The sequence below is a fragment of the Salvelinus alpinus genome, chromosome 30 (assembly GCF_045679555.1).
Source record: "Salvelinus alpinus chromosome 30, SLU_Salpinus.1, whole genome shotgun sequence".
NCBI lineage: Eukaryota > Metazoa > Chordata > Actinopteri > Salmoniformes > Salmonidae > Salvelinus > Salvelinus alpinus.
The window spans coordinates 39,709,988-39,731,581 of NC_092115.1; the positions used below are offsets into that span (position 1 = coordinate 39,709,988).

Below are 21,594 nucleotides of genomic sequence, written 5' to 3' on the forward strand. Positions count from 1 at the left end.
GTCTGTGTAAGTGAGAATGTACAGTACCAGTCCAACGTTTGGACACACCTACTCATTCAAGGGTTTTAATTTTTTTTAGCTATTTTCTACATTGTAGAATAGTAGTGAACAGATCAAAACGATGAAATAACACATATGGAATCATGTAGTAACCAAAAAAGTTTTAAACAAATCAAAATATTTTATATTTTTGATTCTTCAAAGTAGCCACCCTTTGCCTTGACAATTTTGCACACTTGGTATTCTCTCAACCAGCTTCACCTGGAATGCTTTTCCAATAATCTTGAAGTTGGGTGATTGAGGAGGCCAGGCCATCTAACGCAGCACTCCATCACTCTCTTTCTTGGTCAAATAGCCCTTACACAGCCTGGAGGTGTGTTGGGTCATTGTCCTGTTGAAAAACAAATGAAAGTCCCATTTAAGTGCAAAAATATCAAATGTTGACTCATCAGACCAAAGGACAGATTTCCACTGGTCTAATGTCCATTGCTTGTGTTTCTTAGCCCAAGCAAGTCTCTTCTTATTGGTGTCCTTTAGTATTGGTTTCTTTGCAGCAATTTGACCATGAAGGCCTGATTCACGCAGTCTCCTCTGAACAGTTGATGTTGAGATGTGTCTGTTACTTGAACTCTGTGAAGCATTTATTTGGGCTTCAATTTGTGAGGCTGGTAACTCTAATGAACTTATCCTCTGCAGCAGAGGTAACTTCCTCATGAGAGCCAGTTTCATCATCATCATCGCTTGGTTTTTGCAACTGCATTTGAAGAAACTTTCAAAGTTCTTGACATTTTCCAGATTGACTGATCTTCATGTCTGAAAGTAATTATGTACTGTCGTTTCTCTTTGCTTATTTGAGCTGTTCTTGCCATAATATGGACTTAGTCCTATTTGGTAAAATACTATCTTCTGTATTCTAGCCCAACACAACAGATTGGCTCAAACGCATTAAGAAGGAAAGAAATTCGACAAATTAACTTTTAAGAAGGCACACCTGTTAATTGAAATGCATTCCAAGTGACTTCCTCATGAGGCTGGTTGAGAGAATGCCAAGATTGTGCAAAGCTGTCAAAGGTCCAAGGTGGCTACTTTGAATAATCTAAAATATGTCTTTAACAATTTTGGTTACTACATGATTCCATATGTGTTATTTCATAGTTTTGATGTCTTCACTATTATTGTACAAGCGTTTGACTGTTATTGTATACCTCTGACAGAACATAGGGAAGGCTTGATTGAGTAACAGGGAGAACCAGCAGGAGTGTGGTTCTCTAGTGAACATTTCTCAGCAATACAGATATAGAGAAGGGAAAGAAGAGCCTTGCATATAATAGTAATCTGACCATGAAAGAGATGTACACTAGAAGAGCCAGAGCAAGGCCACCCAACACCACACAATCACCCATACTTAAAATGTATGCATGCATGACTGTAAGTCGCGTTGGATAAAAGCGTCTGCTAAATGGCATATAATATATATTACATTTCAAACACCGCTAAGTGAGGCATGGGTCAAGCACACGCTTAGAACTCTGTAGTAGAGTACGACATAATGGTGTCTTGCAGAGGGGGCTAACAGGTGGAAATTGAAGGCAGGTGTTGTGAAAGGTTAAAAAGTAACATCGATTTTGCCATAGAGCTAGCATACATGATTAAATCTGTGTTTTGTTAGACACTTTACTGTTTATTCGCAGTAAAGACACTTCGTTTAGTGATGGGCATTACACTGGGATTTCTAATGCAGTCTAATTTTGTACAGACATTCTACAATTGTTTCGCCTCGCAACTTAGTAACTTCTTCCTGTCATGGATATATTATTTTGACAGCGTGTTTTTTTTTTTGTCATTGCATACTCTGCTTCTTGTCACTGTCAAGCCATCTGTCCTAATTGACTTTCTCTTGAACTTTTATTTAGAAAGAATGATGTAGTTTGTTGCAACATTGTTTATTTCTGTACATTTTTTACAGATGTTTTGTAATAAACACTTGATTGTCGCTGTATGTGTCTGAGAGACGTGTTTGTGTGAGTGATGTCCTAGTTTTTCTGTATGGTTTGTGCTTGGTCCATTTAGCTCAAGTGTTCTGCTCGGCAAACCCAGCGCCCTTGTGGTAAATGCATGTGCTCCGTTTGTGTGAGGAGACACTGCTTACACCCATCTAACCTGATCATATTCAGGGGAAGTGTCTCGGTTTGTTAGGGACTAGAGACACCAGAGCCCTATACTACGAAGCAGGTTTGAAGAGTTGGCGAGGTAACTTTGGTCAACGGAGTTAAACTTGGGATAACCGGTCATATGAAAGTGGCTCACCTTTTAGCGAGGTACCTTTTTTATGGCAACGAATACTTCAGAACTAACCTGCTACGGGGCAGGCTAATTCAAGGCCAAATCCACTTTCCCTGAATGAAATGACTGAGTTGAGTACCAATGAAATCAGATTCCCTTCCTTGCAAAGATTGCATCATCCCCTTCATTTGAGTGAAATTACTAATATTTTATTAATCAAATGTTTTAATAAGTAGTTAAAATAGCTATCACATTAAGTAATGACGGGATGCATTTGAAAGTTTAAGCACAGAAACTTGTATGACTTTATCAAAATAATTTTATCGATAGGTGGGGAAGAAGGTGCTTGTGCATTGAAGCACAACAAACCCACATCAAAGACGGCATTAACGAACGTAATAAAAGAAAACACCACATCTAGCCTATTTCACACCATAGCCTGATGAATTTGCAAGAACTTTTCTTTCATGTTGATTTCAGCAAAAATTAGAACGTGGCACTGACCCATGGATTTATGTTTCAGCATTGTCTCAATGAAGAGTTCGACTAGCCATGCGCAACATGCACGCACAGTTACAAGCCTGCTAGAGTTAGCATCTGGCGGACAAGCAATATCCACCGTCGTACGGATGAAGCCTGAGCTGGAATGTGAAGCTATCTGAAGCTGGCTAGCTTTATAAAAGCCTGAGTAGATCTAGCTTGCTTTGTAGTATACCATTCTGGCAGTTCCAACGCAATCATCTATTAAGAATGCTATGATTGAACAGTGTTCACACACACCTTGAAGACATCTTGCCAGTAGACACTCCCAAAGTACTCACTCATCTTCACTTGCTCTTTGGAGCTTAGCGCCTCGACAAATGGATCTCCACGCCATCTTATTCTGGGCCAGGTCCGAGGCTTTGTAGGTTGTCCTCCGACTGGTCGGACCATCTGGCTATCCATCTTCCTCTTGGGTGTGGCCAGTTGGTGGATGGCTCTTTGAGGATAAGGGCAGGCTCCAGAGGTGGGTTTGATGTGACTGAACAGTCCGTGTCGGAACGCTCTGACCAGGGAAGAGACTGGGTTAGTCATAGAGTTCGGATGTGGTCGCGGCATGTGATGCCCTGTAGGCACTTGGAGTCAAAGGCGTCCAGACAACGTGTGGGGTCCAAGGTGAGGGTTCATGACTCTGATCCATACACCAGGATGGAGATGACCAGGCTATCGTATATGCAAAGTTTTGTTTTTGTTGTTTCCAGAGGATGTTTGGACTGGTCATGGTTGGGGCTGCCCGGCAGAATGCATAGGTGGATGTCAGCATTGCTCTTGTAGTCAGTTGTTAATGTGCTTCCAAGGTAGCAGAACTTAGGAACAACGCAGACCTGGTGGGTGTCCACAACAGGGCTGGTTGGAGAGGGTTTGAAGTCACTGAAGGACAGGATCTTAGTTTTGTCGCAGCTGATCATGAGGCTGAGTGGCTGGCTCTCCTTATTCATGATCTAAAGGGCAAGGTGTATGATGTCCAAGATCTTGGCCAGGATTGCGACGTCGTCCCCATAGTCCAGATCAGTGAAGCTGAGGCTGCCATAACTGGTACCACACGTGTCGGGCAACAGTCCGAAGCCATTACGAAGTCAATGGCTGTGGTAAAGATGGTAGGTGACAGAACACAGCCCTGTCTAACGCCATTGATTAATGATAATATCAGGTTTTAGGTATGACCCAGATGCAGACAGTGTCAAATAAAATAAAAGTTTATTTCTAATACAGAGGCGGGCAAACGACAGGTCAAAGGCAGACAGAGGTCAGTAATCCAGAGAGGATACAAAAGGTCCAGAACGGGAGGCAGTCTTAAGGTCAGGGCAGGCAGAACGGTAAAAACCGGGAAGAACTAGAAAACAGGAGCAAGAACAGACAGGAGCAGGGGAACTGGTAGGTTTCACAAAACAAAATGAAGATGGGGATGATGGACGACACCTGGAGGAGGGTGGAGACAATCACAAAGACAGGTGAAACAGATCAGGGTGTGACAGATAATCAATATTCTAAGTACTCAACTTGGAAATGATTGACATCTCAATATACTGTAGGTAATTGTGAATCAGAACAGTTTAACACTGTTTTTTTTATTTTTGTTTAAAGAATGTATCCCCTTTTCTCCCCAATTTTCATGGAATCCAATCGCTAGTAATTACTATCTTGTCTCATCGCTACAACTCCCGTACGGGCTCGGGAAAGACAAAGGTCGAAAGCCATGCGTCCTCCGAAGCACAACCCAACCAAGCCGCACTGCTTCTTAACACAGCGCGCCTCCAACCCGGAAAAGCACAGCGCGCCTCCAACCCGGAAGCCAGCCACACCAATGTGTCGGAGGAAACACCGTGCACCCGGCCCCCTCGGTTAGCGCGCACTGCGCCCGGCCCGCCACAGGAGTCGCTGGAGCACAATGAGACAAGGATATCCCTACCGGCCAAACCCTCCCTAACCCGGACGACGCTAAGCCAATTGTGCGTCGCCCCACAGACCTCCCGGTCGCGGCCGGCTGCGACAGAGCCTGGGCGCGAACCCAGAGACTCTGGTGGCGCAGCTAGCACTGCGATGCAGTGCCCTAGACCACTGCGCCACCCGGGAGGCCTAGTTTAACACTGTTTTTGGTAAGAGAATGCTTTGTTGGTATTTGACTTTGAATGATGATAATCAATGATAATCAGCAGAACTGGTAGATTGTGAAAGCAGGTCGACGCTACTTACCTCTCACTAGGGTACATTGTAAAGGTCACCAGAAAGTCATTTTTGCCATAACTTTCTTAGTCCTCTTCGTTCCTATGTGGAACATATGGGTTCTATGGGAGCAGAGGTGTTTAGAGGATGTACTGTACTCAAGTAAAATTACCATTAGTCATAGGACATTCTACCACCATAGCTGCTGCCATGTCTTTTGTCCATAAGATTATCTCCTACAGTTTTGATGGAACCTCAAAATTCATAACTCCATGGACCATAGTTTCTTTGAGGTAGGATAGATGTGTGTTGTTTTTGTTCTTATATGACAATGTATTCATGAAATACAAACATTAATTTCAAGGAGTGTTGTTTTGGTCCATGTATTGAAATGGAGCATCTTGTCCAAAACAATGGAATATCAATCACTACTACGATCGAGGGATTATATTTTCTGTGCATCTCCAGATGCAAATCGATAATAATCACCTGTTTATAATTCACGTGCACAGATCTGCAAAGTTACCTTTCTGAGCATGGCATTGTTTTTGATCTTTAACTATACATCTGATATCATTTGTTTTCCTCTGTCTCCTATCTCAATCTGTCTCCTACAAGTGTGTGTCAGATGGGATTTTCACAAAGAGAAATGAATGGAAAATGCTAAATAAACCCTAGCTACCACAGGTATACACTGAGTGTACAAAACATTAGGAACACCTTCCTAATATTGAGTTGCACCCCCCTTTGCCATCAGAACAGCCTCAATTCGTCGGGGTATGGACTACAAGGTGCGAAAGCATTCCACGGGGATGCTTCCCACAGTTGTGTCATGTTGGCTGGATTTCCTTTGATAGGGTCGACCATTCTTGATACACATGGAAAACGGTTGAGCGTGAAAAACCCAGAAGCGTTACAGTTCTTGACACAAACCGGTACGCCTGGCACCTGTTAACAGACCCCGTTCAAAGTCACTTAAATCTTTTGTCTTGCCCATTCCCGATCTGAATGGCACACACACAATCCATGTCTCAATTGTCTCAAGGCTTTAAAACATTTTTTATTTAACCTGTCTCCTCCCTTTCATCTACACTGATTGAAGTGGATTTAACACATGACATCAATAAGGGATCATAGCTTTCACCTGGTCAGTCTATGGAAAGAGCATCTTCCTAATGTTTTGTACACTCAGTGTCATCCATATTTAATGCCACATCCATGACACATCTGACCCCATTAATGAAAGAAAGGCCAGAATCAAATCATCTATCAACGTGCCAAACTGACAATGACAGACGGAAGGCCAGTGTGAGTGGAGACACAATCAGTTGACTGTATGAGGCTACTGCTGTGAGCTAGACAAGAAGAGATGGTTACAAAATTGAAGTGGCTTGTTGTATTACTCTGTGCAAAAATAGTGTTAGACCGGATGTAGGTTGAGGCAGGGATCTTAGCTTTGATCCATGAGGGATGCAGTGTCTGCTTCATCCTTATCTTACCATTCGTTGATCAATTTAGTGCCAGGGATGAATCAAAACCAACAGAATTTGTGGCCCTTGATAACTGGAGTTCCCGCCCTGTCTTCCTCAACCCCAACCACAAGCCCATCCTCCAAATAATTGAGTCTCTGAGCAATGTACTTGAACTCTTTGTTATCGCTTGCTCTTTGGGGTTTTAGGCTGGGTTTCTGTATAACCACTTTGTGACATGTGCTGATGTAAACAGGGATTTATAAATAGATTAAATTAATTGATTGAAAACTTATCGTGACATTTCTGCCATAGAGTTTTGTCTCTATCAGGTATCAACCTTTTGTCTCTATCAGGTATCACCACCTGTGGGGAATAACTGCTGCTTAATTAACTGGTAAATGTCTCAGTGAGAATGCATCATTTCCTCCAGTCTCCCTAGGCCCAGTGAAAAGCATGAAAGACTCCATATCTTCTCCCTATCTAGAAGGGTAGAGCTTCTGAAAGCCTCTTTAGTTGGTTCACCATGCAGGTTATAGATCTGAGTGCTTTTTCATTCCCCATATAGAGACATGCACTTCAGCTCATTCTGGTCCAGGAAGTAGACACAGTGTGATTTGATAGGGGAATGTGCCATTGTCTAGGGCAGTGTGGATATAGGACGTTGCCATGGCTACTTCACACAGCGGCTGTTGTTTTCAGGCGATATCAGTGCAGTAGCAGAGACGTAGAGTGGCTGTTTATTAGATATCCGAGGTTGCTTTTAGGGAGCCAATGTGGGGCTTTCAAACACAAATCAATTTACACAATACTGGCCAGCCAGTGAGGTCTGACTGCGATGTGGTGAGAAACTGACATGTAATCATCACACAAATACCACCCATCAGATAACTTTCTAATTTATGCTTTTAAATGACATTGTTCATCACGCTGGATGGACAGCTCTGCTCTCCATTAACTGTATATAACATTTACATTTTCATTATATAAACAATTACATTACTTAATACTTAAACATTTACATATACTGTACATATTACATTTTTCATTTTCGTTGCATTCAAATGGCCTTCGAATGCCGACCATTTCAGACCAGCAACAGCTAGTGGCGCAGGACCTCTTAAATGGGTTTTTGTTAGGCTATAATATATGTAACCTATGGATAATATTCTTGTAATATTCTATTATTTCCTCTAAAACATGTTTCCCAGAGGATCCTGTAAACCTCATTTTACATGGTTAAATATGTGCGTCATTGTTTAACCTTACCACTAACCTCTTCTTTACTGTAAGTGGTGTTTCTTTCCTGAAACAGCCTTCATCTCTCCAGACATAGGATGCCACTCTTCTCTTGACTTGATAATAATGGTTATACCCACACAGACACACTTAGCATTCCAGTTCAGTGCAATCATCTTTACCACAGTTCTTCTGAAACTACCCTATGTTTCAATTGCTGTTTTTATCACAAGTACATGCTTTTCTGGTTGGAATAAAAAAGGTGAAGATTATCTGACAAACCACCACAATCTTATCAATATCGGTATGTTCGCGCTTTGCTGCTATTCCTGGTGCAGAAAAATAAACATATAGAGTTCATTTTAAAATATAAAAATGTATATTCAAGATGACGTGATAAAAATGCATTGAATCAAATCATCATAATGATAATGTATTGATGATTATCATCATCAGTTATGTTATCATTTATAGTGCTTTTCTCAAACTGAAAGCGCTCTACATTGCATGGGGGTAACCCACGTCTCACATCACTTTTAATCTCCCCCTCAGCCTTATGCTGTTTGTTTTAATATTGGACTAGATTGAAGGTAGATATTTGATCTTGGTGCTTTCTACTAGTGATGTGGGGAAAAAATTGATATAGTTACATATCGCAATATTATGTTTGGACGATATTATATTGAAATGTGACTCTAAGTATCGATTTGTAAATAGACTGAAGTAAACTAAGCAAAAAAGGAATCGTCCCTTTTTCAGGACACTGTCTTTCAAAGATAATTCGTAAAAATCCAAATAACTTCACAGATCTTCATTGCAAAGGGTTTAAACACTGTTTCCCATGCTTGTTCAATGAACCATAAACAATTAATGAACATGCACCTGTGGAACGGTTATTAAGACACTAACAGCTTACAGATGGTAGGCAATTAAGGTCACAGTTCTGAAAACTTAGGACACTAAAGAGGCCTTTCTACTGACTCTGGAAAAACACCAAAGAAAGATGCCAAGGGTCCCTGCTCATCTGCGTGAACGTGCCTTAGGCATGCTGCAAGGAGGCATGAGGACTGCAGATGTGGCCAGGGCAATAAATTGCAATGTCCATACTGTGAGACGCCTAAGACAGCGCTACAGGGAGACAGGACGGACAGCTGATCATCCTCGCAGTGACAGACCACGTGTAACAACACCTGCACAGGATCGGTACATCCGAACATCACACCTGCAGGACAGGTACAGGATGGCAACAACAACTGCCCGAGTTACACCAGGAACGCACAATCCCTCCATCAGTGCTCAGACTGTCCGCAATAGACTGAGAGAGGATGGACTGAGGGCTTATAGGCCTGTTGTAAGGCAAGCCCTCACCAGACATCACCGGCAACAACGTCGCCTATGGGCACAAACCCACCGTCGCTGGACCAGACAGGACTGGCAAAAAGTGCTCTTCACTGACGAGTCGCGGTTTTGTCTCACCAGGGGTGATGGTCGGATTCAAGTTTATCGTCGAAGGAATGAGCGTTACACCGAGGCCTGTACTCTGGAGCGGGATCGATTTTGAGGTGGAGGGTCCGTCATGGTCTGGGGCGGTGTGTCACAGCATCACCGGACTGAGCTTGTTGTCATTTCAGGCAATCTCAACGCTGTAAGTTACAGGGAAGACATCCTCCTCCCTCATGTGGTATCCTTCCTGCAGACTCATGCTGACATGACCCTCCAGCATGACAATGCCACCAACCGTACTTCTCGTTCTGTGCGTGATTTCTTGCAAGACAGGAATGTCAGTGTTCTGCCATTGCCAGCGAAGAGCCCGGATCTCAATCCCATTGAGCACGTCTGGGACCTGTTGGATCGACACCTGGAGACTCTTACCTCGCTCACTAGCTTTAAGTACCAGCTGTCAGAGCAGCTCACAGATCACTGCACCTGTACATAGCTCATCTGTAAATAGCCCATCCAATCTACCTCATCCCCATACTGTATTTATTTATTTATCTTGCTCCTTTGCACCCCAGTATCTCTACTTGCACATTCATCTTCTGCACATTCTACCATTCCAGTGTTTAATTGCTATATTGTAACTACCTCGCCACCATGGCCTATTCATTGCCTTACCTCTCTTATCCTACCTCATTTGCACATGTGGTATATAGATTTTTCTACTGTATTATTGATTGTATGTTTGTTTATTCCATGTGTAACTCTTTGTTGTTGTATGTGTCGAACTGCTTTGCTTTATCTTGGCCAGGTCGCAGTTGCAAATGAGAACTTGTTCTCAAATAGCCTACCTGGTTAAATAAAGGTGAAATAAAAAACACACTGAGAAGCACCCAATTTATCCCTGTCAACCACATTGTTTTTCTCTGCTTGTCTGTATTATAGGGACATCAGGCAAATCACAGCTCTGCTTCGTAAACAAATACATCAAATACACGTCTTTATAAAATAACTACATTTACACCTTTCCCATGACTACATGGAAAACAAACATGTCCTACAGACTGATGCAGTGTAAGGGAAACCTTTTTAATAATACTTTTTTTATTGAGTTTGTCAATGAAACTTAAATAAGAAATTCTATGAAAATACAGTAAGTCAAGTAAGTAAAAAAAAAAAACAAGTAGGTGAATATTGTTCAATAGCCACATTATTCAGTAAGTCAATATATTACATGATATCTATAATGCATTACCCCACTTATTAGGGTTCAGCAACCTAGCCTCAGGGCAATTCATATGATTTGGGACATTTCTTTGTGTCCCTCCATTTAGTATGATCTGTTATGTAACGTAACATTACATATCATACTAAATGGAGGTACACACATTTTTGTAAAATGTGCTACTTATGGCTCTGATTTCAGGTTGGGTACAGAGGCTCAGTTGATCCCATCAACTGTTTAATACATAGCAGTACGGTTCTCTAAGGCAGTGGCCACCAACCCTGGTCCTGGGGAGCTAACAATGTGTTTTAACTCATTAACCACTGATCAAGACCCTAATTAGCTGAATCAAGTGTGTTAGAGCTGGTGGTGCTACAGTAGCCTAGTGATTGAGTAGGAAGTCAGGGGTGTTGGTTAGGAAGGAGCTCCGTATCTGCGTGGTTGAGACTGCGTTTGCGATAGTGTGGTCAGAGGCTGTGGTTGTAGTCATAGTTGTTGTCATGGTTGTGGTTGGTTTGGGGGTCTGAGTCGGCGTACTCTGGCCTGAGTCGGAGCTTCCCCACCAGGGTTGACAGGGCCTCCACCCACCCAGCCACTGAGAAGACAGGTGGGGGTGATATCTCTGTGTCCACCACCGCCAGCAGGGAACGAGATCTCTCTGAGAGAGAGCGAAAGAGAGAGGTGAGCCGTATAGTCAGATAGTAAGGTGTGTGTGTGCACGCATAGGTCTGTGTTTGTGTGTGTGTGTGTGTGTGTGTGTGTGTGTGTGTGTGTGTGTGTGTGTGTGTGTGTGTGTGTGTGTGTGTGTGTGTGTGTGTGTGTGTGTGTGTGTGTGTGTGTGTGTGTGTGTGTGTGTGTGTGTGTGTGTGTGTGTGTGTGTATGCATGTGTGTGTATTTTCACACTAACCCCTATCCTTGCTGAAGTCTCCGTCCTGGCTGACATGGCTGTGTGGGTCAGGCAGCAGACTGGGAGAGAGGAGGAGAGAGAAAGAGAGGAGCAGCACCTGGAGAGAAAAAGAGAGGGAGGGAGGGAGGGAGGGAGGGAGGGAGGGAGAGCATGAACTGCTGCTCGACCCATTCTATTTATATAGTGTTCAACTGTGGATCTAAGTATTCAATCACAAGGCCTGAGTATTCAATCACAGACATGGTAACAGCCCAGTGACCTATTTCTTATGTGATCCTGCTCTTTGTGTATATTCCATACCAGGATGCAGGTCGCTTTCTGGGCAGTCTTACTGGAGCCATTAGGTAGAAGAATTTGTAGCCTGGCCAGCTGCTCCAACAGAGAACTGCAGTACCACACACAGAGAGGATTCAGTACATGAAGAGACATGAGAGAGGATAATGAGCTGTAAAGTCAAATAGAGATGATTCAAAGTCCATTCCATTCAAGATAGGATAGAAGGAAGGAGATTGTAAGGGAGGAAGGAAAGAGGGAGAGAGTAGAGGAGAAGGGGAAGAAAGAGTTAAGGGGAGGAGCCTTAAACGGGTCTCCCTTGTAAACAAGATTTTTAGTGCCTTACGTGTTGGTTTCCTCCAGTTGGTGGACTTTCCTCTGTAGCGCCAGGTTGTGTTTACTACAGGCATCCATCCTGCCAGGGCAGAGAGAGACACTCCATCAGTCTCTATTGGCTCACAAACGTTTTATACATTACAATACCGCAATCAACGAGCTGTATAAGGCCATAAGCAAACAAGAGAATGCTAACCCGGAAGCGGCGCTCCTAGTGGCCGAGGACTTTAATGCAGGAAAACTTAAATCCGTTCTACCTAATTTCTACCAGCATGTCACATGTGAAACCAACGGAAAAAAAACTTTAGACCAGCTTAACTCCATGAGCTCTCCCTTGCCCTCCATTTGGCAAATCCGACCATAATTTTATCCTCCTGATTCCTGCGTACAAGCAAAAATTCAAGCAGGAAGTACCAGTGACTCGCTCAATACGGAAGTGGTCAGATGACGCGAATGCTAAGCTACAGGTCTGTTTTGCTAGCACAGACTGAAATATGTTCCGGGATTCATCCGATGGCATTGAGGAGTATACCACATCAGTCACGAGCTTCATCAATAAGTGCATCGACGGCATCGTCCCCACAGTGACCGTACGTACATTGCCCAACCAGAAGCCATGGACTACAGGTAACATCCGCACTGAGCTAAAGGCTAGAGCTGCCGCTTTCAAGGAACACGACACTAATAATCCAGACACTTATAAGAAATCCCGCTATGCCTTCCGGCAAACCATCAAACAGGCAAAGCGTCAATACAGGACTAAGATTGAATCTTACTACTGGCTCTGATGCTCGTCGGATGTGGCAGGGCTTGCAAACTATTACGGGTTACAAAGGGAAACCCAGCCACGAGCTGCCCAGTGACGGAAGCCTACCAGACGAGCTAAATGCCTTCTATGCTCGCTTCGAGGCAAGCAAAACTGAACCATGAATGAGAGAGCCAGCTGTTCCCGGACAACTGTGTGATCACGCTCTCCGTATTCGATGTGAGTAAGACCTTTAAACAGGTCAACATTCACAAGGCCGCAGGGCCAGACGGATTACCAGGACGCGTACTCAGAGCATGCGCTGACTAACTGACAAGTGTCTTCACTGACATTTTCAACCTCTCCCTGAACGAGTCTGTAATACCTACATGTTTCAAGCAGACCGCTATAGTCCCTTTGCCAAATAATGCCAAGGTAACCTGCCTAAATGACTACCACCCTGTAGCACTCACGTCTGTAGCCATGAAGTGCTTTAAAAGGCTGGTCATGGTTCACATCAACACAATCATCCCAGAAACCCTAGACCCACTACAATTTGGATACCCCAACAGATCCACAGATGACCCAATCTCTATTGCACTCCACACTGCCCTTTCCCACCTGGACAAAAGTGACACCTACGTAAGAATGCTGTTCGTTGACTACAGATCAGCGTTCAACACCATAGTGCCCTCAAAGCACATTACTAAGCTAAGGACCTTTGTACTAAACACCTCCCTCTGCAACTGGATCCTGGACTTCCCCTGATGGGCCGACCCCAGGTGATAAGGGTAGGCAACAACACATCTGCCATGCTGATAAAAAACACGGGAGCCCATCAAGAGTGTGTGCTTAGTCCCCTCCTGTACTCGCTGTTCACCCATGACTACATGGCCTCACACGACTCCAACACCATCATTAAGTTTGCCAACAACACAATGGTGGTAGGCCTGATCACCGACATCGATGAGACAGCCTATAGAGAGGAGGTCAGAGACCTGGCAGTGTGGTGCCAGGACAACAACCTCTCCCTCAAAGTGAGCAAGACAAAGGAGCTGATCATGGACTTCAGGAAAAGGAGGGCCGAGCATGCCCCCATTCACATCAAGGGGGCTGTAGTGGAGCAGGTCGAGAGCTTCAAGTTCCTTGGTGTCCACATCACCAACAAACTATCATGGTCCATCACACCAAGACAGTCGTGAAGATGGCACAACAACTCCTATTCCCCCTCAGGAGACTGAAAAGATCTGGTATGGGTCCTCAGATCCTCAAAAAGTTCTACAGCTGCACCTTTGAGAGCATCCTGACTGGTTGCATCACCGCTTGGTATGGCAACTGCTCGTCATCTGACTGCAAGGCGCTACAGAGGGTAGTGTGTACGGCACAGTACATCACTGGGGACAAGCTTTCTGCCATCCAGGACCTCTACACCAGGCAGTGTCAGAGGAAGGCCCTAAAAATGGACAAAGACTCCAGCCACCCAAGTGCTTGTAAGTAAGCATTTCATGGTAAGGTCTACAGCTGTTGTATTTGGCGCCATGTGATAAATAACATTTGATTGGATAATTACTGGTGCATTAGACCACCAACTGGGCTACATTGCTGTTGGTCCATACCTGCCCTCCAGACCATCTACGTACTCCCTCTTCTTCTTCCTGCTCTCCTGGGCCGACTGCTTGTTGCGGATCTTCCTGCGGATCTTCTTCAGGACCCTCTCCTCGTACTGATCCAGGAGAACACAGTCAGACAGAAGAGAGAGTGAGCGAATGAAGACAGAGATGATTAGGGTTGGTTAAAGTGAAAGAGTACAAAAGGTTTTTTAAAGTTAAATTGTAACAAACAGGGATGGTTGGCTGGCCAGGTGGACATTAGGAACAGTAGTAGCCTACCTTAGTAAAGGGCAGTTGGCTGGGCAGGTGGACACCCTCTTTAGCCAGCAGCTTCTTCTCGTCCTCGTTAAGGACCACCTCCTGCAGGGAATTCTGGGAGTCACAGGAGAATGGGAAGACACAGCGATTACTGCAAGGCTTCAGACAGTCACATAAACGGGATGGCTGACAACGTCCCGAAAATGATGTGCACCCATTGCAGGGGTAGAAGGCCCTGTGTTGTTATGATTCTGAACGGTCAGATAGCTAGCAACAGTGAGAAGCTGCCACGTGGGGAGTGGCTTGTTTCAGCTCGTTGAATCTTGTTCTTGATACCATGTCTTGTTTTGAGGTGTTTTGACTTCTACCATGTCTATGATAATATGGCTCATAATTGATACATACAGTTGAAGTCGGAAGTTTACGTACACTTAGGTTGGATTCATTAAAACTCATTTTTCAACCACTCCACATATTTCTTGTTAACAAACTACAGCTTTGGCAAGTCGGTTAGGACATCTACTTTGTGCATGACACAGATAATTTTTCCAACAATTGTTTACAGACAGATTATTTCACTTATAATTCAATGTATCACAATTCCAGTGGGTCCGAAGTTTGCATACACTAAGTTGACTGTGCCTTTAAACAGCCTGGAAAATTTCAGAAATTGCTTTATAAGCTTCTGATAGGCTAATTGGCATCATTTGAGTCAATTGGAGATGTACCTATGGATGTATTTCAAGGCCTACCATCAGACTCTGCCTCTTTGCTTGACATCATGGTAAAATCAAAAGAAATCAGCCAAGACCTCAGAAATTGTAGACCTGCACAAGTCTGGTTCATCCTTGGGAGCCATTTCCAAACGCCTGAAGGTACCACGTTCATCTGTACAAACAATAGTACGCAAGTATAAACACCATGGGACCACACAGCCATCATAACGCTCAGGAAGGAGACGCGTTCTGTCTCCTAGAGAGGAACGTACTTTGGTGCAAAAAGTGCAAATCAATCCCAGAACAACAGCAAAGGACCTTGTGAGGATGCTGGAGGAAACAGTTACAAAGGTATCTATATCCACAGTAAAACGAGTCCTATATCGACATAACCTGAGCCGCTCAGCAAGGAAGAAGCCACTGCTCCAAAACCGCCATAAAAAAGCCAGACTACGGTTTGCAACTGCACATGGGGACAAAGATCGTACTTTTTGGAGAAATGCCCTCTGGTCTGATGAAACAAAAATAGAACTCTTTGGCCATAATGACCATCGTTATGTTTGGAGGGAAAAGGGGGAGGCTTGCAAGCTGAAGAACACCATCCCAACCGTGAAGCACGGGGTGGCAGCATCATGTTGTGGGTGTGCTTTGCTGCAGGAGGGACTGGTGCACTTCACAAAATAGATGGCATCATGAGGGAGGAAAATTATGTGGATATATTGAAGTAACATCTCAAGACATCAGTCAGGAAGTTAAATCTTGGTCGCAAATGGGTCTTCCAAATGGACAATGACCCCAAGCATACTTCCAAAGTTGTGGCAAAATGGCTTAAGGACAACAAAGTCAAGGTATTGGAATGGCCATCACAAAGCCCTGACCTCAATCCTATAGAAAATGTGTGGGCAGAACTGAAAAAGCGTGTGCGAGCAAGGAGGCCTACAAACCTGACTCAGTTACACCAGCTCTGTCAGGAGAATGGGCCAAAATTCACCCAACTTATTGTGGGAAGCCTGTGGAAGGCTACCCGAAACGTTTGACCCAAGTTAAACAATTTAAAGGCAATGCTACCAAATACTAGTTGAGTGTATGTAAACTTCTGACCCACTGGGAATGTGATGAAAGAAATAAAAGCTGAAATAAATCATTCTCTCTACTATTATTCTGACATTTCACATTCTTAAAATGAAGTGGTGATCTTAACTGACCTAAAACAGGGAATTTCTACTAGGATTTAATGTCAGGAATTGTGAAAAACTGAGTTTAAATGTATTTGGCTATGGTGTATGTAACTTCTGACTTCAACTGTAGCTACGTATTAGAGACAATAAGTGATTATTGTCCAAATGTATTTATGTTTTTAATAAACATTTGAAGACGAAAAATAGTTTTCATGTTATCAATAATCCTATGATTCTAAACCAACCCCGTCTGTTTTGCCCCCCCGAAGATGCGCACACATCGGTTTTGTCACTCAAAACCTATACTGTGTTTATGTCCTATTTTCTGCCCATCTCTGTCTGTGTCTGTTTGTCTGTGTCAATCTGGGTATCTTTGTCTCTCGCCTCCTCCCCAAGAACCTAGACCTACAGCTCCAGTTAACAGTTCTGAATGGATTTCGTACCGTCGATGAAATCAATATGGCGTAGCCTCCACTCCCCTGTCCCTCTGACTCACCGTCTCTCTTATTCCAGACAGCAGCAGGTCCTTGACAGTGAGATGGTAACCAGAGGGAAGCTGGGGGTTGTGGGTATCCCCATTGCTCTCTTGGAAGAGGCCAGACTCCCATCCATCTGAGAAGACAGAGAGACGTAGGACCAGATTTACTGAGGGCTCAAAACAGTTACAAGATTGTATTCTATTTTATTCTATTCCATTCCATTATTCTATTTACTAACGTTACTGTGTGTCGGGGTAATCTGTAATATTTGGTCAAATCCAATGGATCTCCCACAGGCACCAATGCAATAACAGCTGGCTCTGATCTACTTAACACCCACCTTGTTAAGACGGCCTGAGCGGTGGGAGACATTATCACGGGGATGCAGTATGACTGTCACAAGATGGTCATGAGACGGTCACATTGACCAATGAGAATGTGTAGATAGTTCTGTACGACCAATGAGATGTTGTGTGTGTTGACAGTTAAAAGGAGATGTAATTTTAGATATGATAGTTGACCGTTGAAGCACCCCCACCCTAATACATCGGCCGGCGTATTATTAAACAAGTTGAGTTTTGAGAACTGTCTAAGATTCCTTGATTTGTTTTCACTCCACTGCAAGTCTGAACTTATTGTTTGGCCATTTTGTAATTTGGGTGAACTATCCATTTAAGGTTAGGGATAGGGTTAAACTTAATTTCATTCATTAATTCCGAGTGGTTAAGGTTAGGTTTAAGAGAGGGGTTCCAAAACTTTTATGCCCACGACCCCATTTTGATTTCAACAATTTCTCGCCACCCCACCATGTAAACAAAGTGATGGAATCAAAGGACAATGTTCACTTTTTTTATTGGTGCTATAGCAGTCTATTACAAATCAGTTTGACAGTACTTTTGACAGTATTTCAATCTAAAATAAGTATGGTTTGATGTGACTGAAATGCATCAGAAAGGAAATTCAGAAGATCATCAGGCAATCATTTTGTATGATATTCTGTGTGGAAAAGAATATTATCATTGTTTTCCCCCAGTCTGATTTAGTGCATGGTCTTGTCCGCTCTGTTCTAATGAGTCCAGCTTGAGGGAAACAGAAGACACTGAGTATACCAAACATTAGGAACACCTTCCTAGTATTGAGTTGCACCCCCACCCTTTTGCCCTCAGAACAGCCTGAATTCGTTGGGACATGGACTCTACAAGGTGTCGAAAGCGTTCCACAGGGATGCTGGCCCATGTTGACTCCAATGCTTCCCACAGTTGTGTCAATTTGACTGGATGTCCTTTGGGTGATGGACCATTCTTGATACACACGGGAAACTGTTGAACGTGAAAAACGCAGCAGCGTTTCAAAGGTACTTAAATCTTTTGTCTTTCCCATTCACCCTCTGAATGGCACACATACACAATCCATGTCTCAAGGCTGGGGTCATATTTTGTAGCTTCAACTGTTCAAAATATAGAGCCACATTAGTTGGAAGAAAACAGAATCGGCTTTGTTTATTACAACCACATCTAGTGGCTGACAGAGGTTACTGACGCAACCCCCTAACTTCCCCCTTTTTCCTGGCCAAACAGTTCTATTTTTGTTTTATCAGACCAGAGGACATTTCTCCAAAAAGTATGATCTTTGTCCCCATGTGCAGTTGCCAACCGTAGTCTGGCTTTTTTATAGTAGTTTTGGAGCAGTGGCTTCTTCCTTGCTGAGCAGCCTTTCAGGTTATGTCGATATAGGACTCGTTTTACTGTGGATATAGATACTTTTGTACCTGTTACTTCCAGCATCTTCACAAGGTCCTTTGCTGTTGTTCTGGGATTGATTTTCACTTTTCGCACCAAAGTACGTTAATCTCTAGGAGACAGAACGCGTCTCCTTCCTGAGCGATATGACGGCTGCGTGGTCCCATGGTGTTTATACTTGCGTACTATTGTTTGTGCAGATGAACGTGGTACCTTCAGGCGTTTGGAAATTGCTCCCAAGGATGAACCAGACTTGTGGAGGTTTACAATTTATTTTCTGAGGTCTTGGCTGATTTCTTTTGATTTTCCTGTGATGTCAAGCAAAGAGGCACGGAGTTTGAAGGTAGGCCTTGAAATACATCCACAGGTACACCTCCAATTGACTCAAATGATGTCAATTAGCCTATCAGAAGCTTCTAAAGCTATGACATAATTTTCTGGAATTTTCAAAGCTGTTTAAAGGCACAGTCAACTTAGTGTATGTGAACTCCTGACCCAGTGATACAACGATATAGTGATACAGTGAATTATAAGTGAAATAATCTGTCTGTTAACAATTGTTGGAAAAATACTGGTGTTACGCACGCAGTAGATGTCCTAACCGACTTGCCAAAACTATAGTTTGTTAACAAGAAATTTGTGGAGGGGTTACAAAATTAGTTTTAATGACTCCAACCTGAGTGTATGTAAACTTCCGACTTCAACTGTATGTGCATCTGTTCCAGAGGTGTGTATTACCTAAGTCGATGGAGACATCAGGTGACAGGCAGTGCAGTGCAGACCTGGTGAGGTTAGAGTGGAGGTTAGGGAGATGGGCTTGGTCGAAGGCATGGAAGGGGGGGCTGGAGGGCGGGTTACGGCTGTCCAGGTGATCGGAGCCTGAGTTGGGATCCTCACTGATGCCACTGTCGCTGGGGGAGTAGGGCCACATGGGGGAGGTGGGGGCAGACGATGAGTCAGTGCCACCTAACAGAGTATCCAGGAAGTCATCACCGCCACCTTCTTGGCTCAGAGACTGCAGGGGGTTGTGTGTGTGTGTGTGTGTGTGTGTGTGTGTGTGTGTGTGTGTGTGTGTGTGTGTGTGTGTGTGTGTGTGTGTGTGTGTGTGCGTGTACGTGTACGTGTGCGTGCGTGGGGAGGGTGAGATACATGCAGAGAGGGAAATAAAACCAAAGGCACGTCATCAGACATAGAGTACACAAACAGATTACAGGTTATCTTACTGTACAGAAACCTACTAAACACTCAGGAATAATGCAATCACTCACACACACACAAACATGCACGCACACGCACGCAAACACACACCCATACATCAGCCAGAGATAATACCCCTGTCTCGGGCCATTAAAGATAAAGAACTGCTATGCTTGAGGTCTGACAGTTCTAGTGAAGGGAACAAGAAGCCCCTCCCCACAAGCTGTCAATGAGAGTCATATATTTAGAAATAGAAATATATGGCTCTGCTGTCAATAAATAACTGTCATTGGGCAATGGGAAAAGATGATTGGCAGATGGACGAGGTCAACATGGACCACGCAAGAGCAAAAAAAGACATGGGATTGAGCATATTATCCTATTCAGATTGGTTACATTTGTGGCTGACTTTCCATAAGTATGAATGTAAAATCTATTTTTCTCGTCTTCCTGGTTTTTGACCCTTGCCTGTCTTGACCCTGTACCCGCCCGCCTGACCACTCTGCCTGTCCCTGACCCTGAGCCTGACTGCCGTCCTGTATCTTTGCTCCTACTCTGGATTATCAACCCCTGCCGGCCTTGACCTGTCGTTTGCCTGCCCCTGTTACAATAGACATTGTTACTTCACACAGTCTGCACTTGGGTCTTACCTTGATACCTGATACCAGGAAAAACTATGGGTCCTAGTTACTGACAAGGAAAAACTCAGATATGTCACAAAATATCTAGGGTGCTTTTACTGATGGAAAGGGATGGAGGAGAAAGTGGAATGGTGTTCTCACTCACCTCGGGTGATGTGATTTGCCAGGGCTGGTTACCATGGCAGCTGAGGGTTCCATCTGACTGGTTGAGCAGGAGATCTATAAATTCAATTCCCCTCTATAGAGGAGAAACATACTGATTGGTTACAACTCGGGACAGGAGTATTTTCTGACTATATGAACTGACCAGGTGTCACGCCCTGATCTGTTTCACCTGGCCTTGTGCTTGTCTCCACCCCCTCCAGGTGTCGCCCATCTGCCCCACTTATCCTCTGGGTATTTATACCTGTGTTTTCTGTCTGTCTGTGCCAGATCGTCTTTTTTGTCAAGCTTACCAGCGCCTGTCTTTTCCCAGCCTCTCTTTTTCTTCGTCGTCCTGGTTTTTGACCGTTGCCTGCCCTGACCCTGTACCCTCCCGCCTGACCACTCTGCCTGACCCTGAGTCTGCCTGCCGTCCTGTACCTTTGCTCCTATCGACCCCTGCCTCTCTTGACCCGTCGTTTGCCTGCCCCTGTTGTTACAATAAACATTGTTACTTCACACAGTCTGCACTTGGGTCTTACCTTGATACCTGATTGTACGAACTGGCCATGACTGACCCAGCAGACTTGGACCAGCTCCGCAACGCCATCTCCTCCCAAGGAGCCACCATTGGTAGGCAAGAGGAGTTAATTCGCGGTCTGATGGAAGGGTTCCAGGCCGTGGCCGAATGTCACGACCTAACCTTGGACGCATTGCGGGAGCCATTCCGTGGGTTGCCTACTAGGCAGCCTACCACGACGGTAAACTCCCAGCCCCTCTGTAACCCGGCTGGTAGCAGCGCCGTCACCCCAATTTCCCAGGAACCTCACCTCCCCCGGAGTGCTACGATGGAGATTCAAGAACCTACCGGGCCTTTCTCTCCCAGTGCTCCCTCGTTTTCGAGCTGCAGCCTTCTTCGTTACCCTCGGACCGCTCAAAGATAGCGTACATTATTACGCTGATGTCCGGGAGGGCACTCGCCTGGGCCATGGCGTTGTGGGAGCAACAATCCGCCAT

The 21,594-nt window shown here is 44.3% G+C and overlaps 1 protein-coding gene across 1 annotated transcript; it reads right to left on the minus strand.

The window, feature by feature from the left end:
* Positions 1 to 10,416: 10,416 nt before the first annotated feature.
* On the minus strand, positions 10,417 to 21,594 carry LOC139560030 (cyclic AMP-responsive element-binding protein 3-like protein 3-A). The gene is made up of 11 exons (XM_071376526.1): positions 21,446 to 21,594; positions 20,968 to 21,067; positions 20,578 to 20,674; positions 19,337 to 19,597; positions 16,856 to 16,992; positions 14,508 to 14,600; positions 14,235 to 14,341; positions 11,884 to 11,952; positions 11,565 to 11,649; positions 11,265 to 11,361; positions 10,417 to 11,014 (listed from the first exon to the last, which is right to left on the minus strand). Exons 1-11 carry the CDS (start codon positions 21,592 to 21,594, stop codon positions 10,824 to 10,826), a joined length of 1,386 nt encoding a protein of 461 aa, XP_071232627.1. The 3' UTR covers positions 10,417 to 10,823.

Coding starts and splice junctions, on each gene's coding strand:
- LOC139560030 (XM_071376526.1), bottom strand. CDS start 21,594: ATGGCGGATTGTTGCTCCCACAACGCCATGGCCCAGGCGAGTGCCCTC. Junction 14,601..16,855: donor TGAGTCAGAGGGACAGGGGA/GTGGAGGCTACG, acceptor TGTGACTCCCAG/AATTCCCTGCAGGAGGTGGT. Junction 14,342..14,507: donor GCCAACTGCCCTTTACTAAG/GTAGGCTACTAC, acceptor CTCCTGGATCAG/TACGAGGAGAGGGTCCTGAA.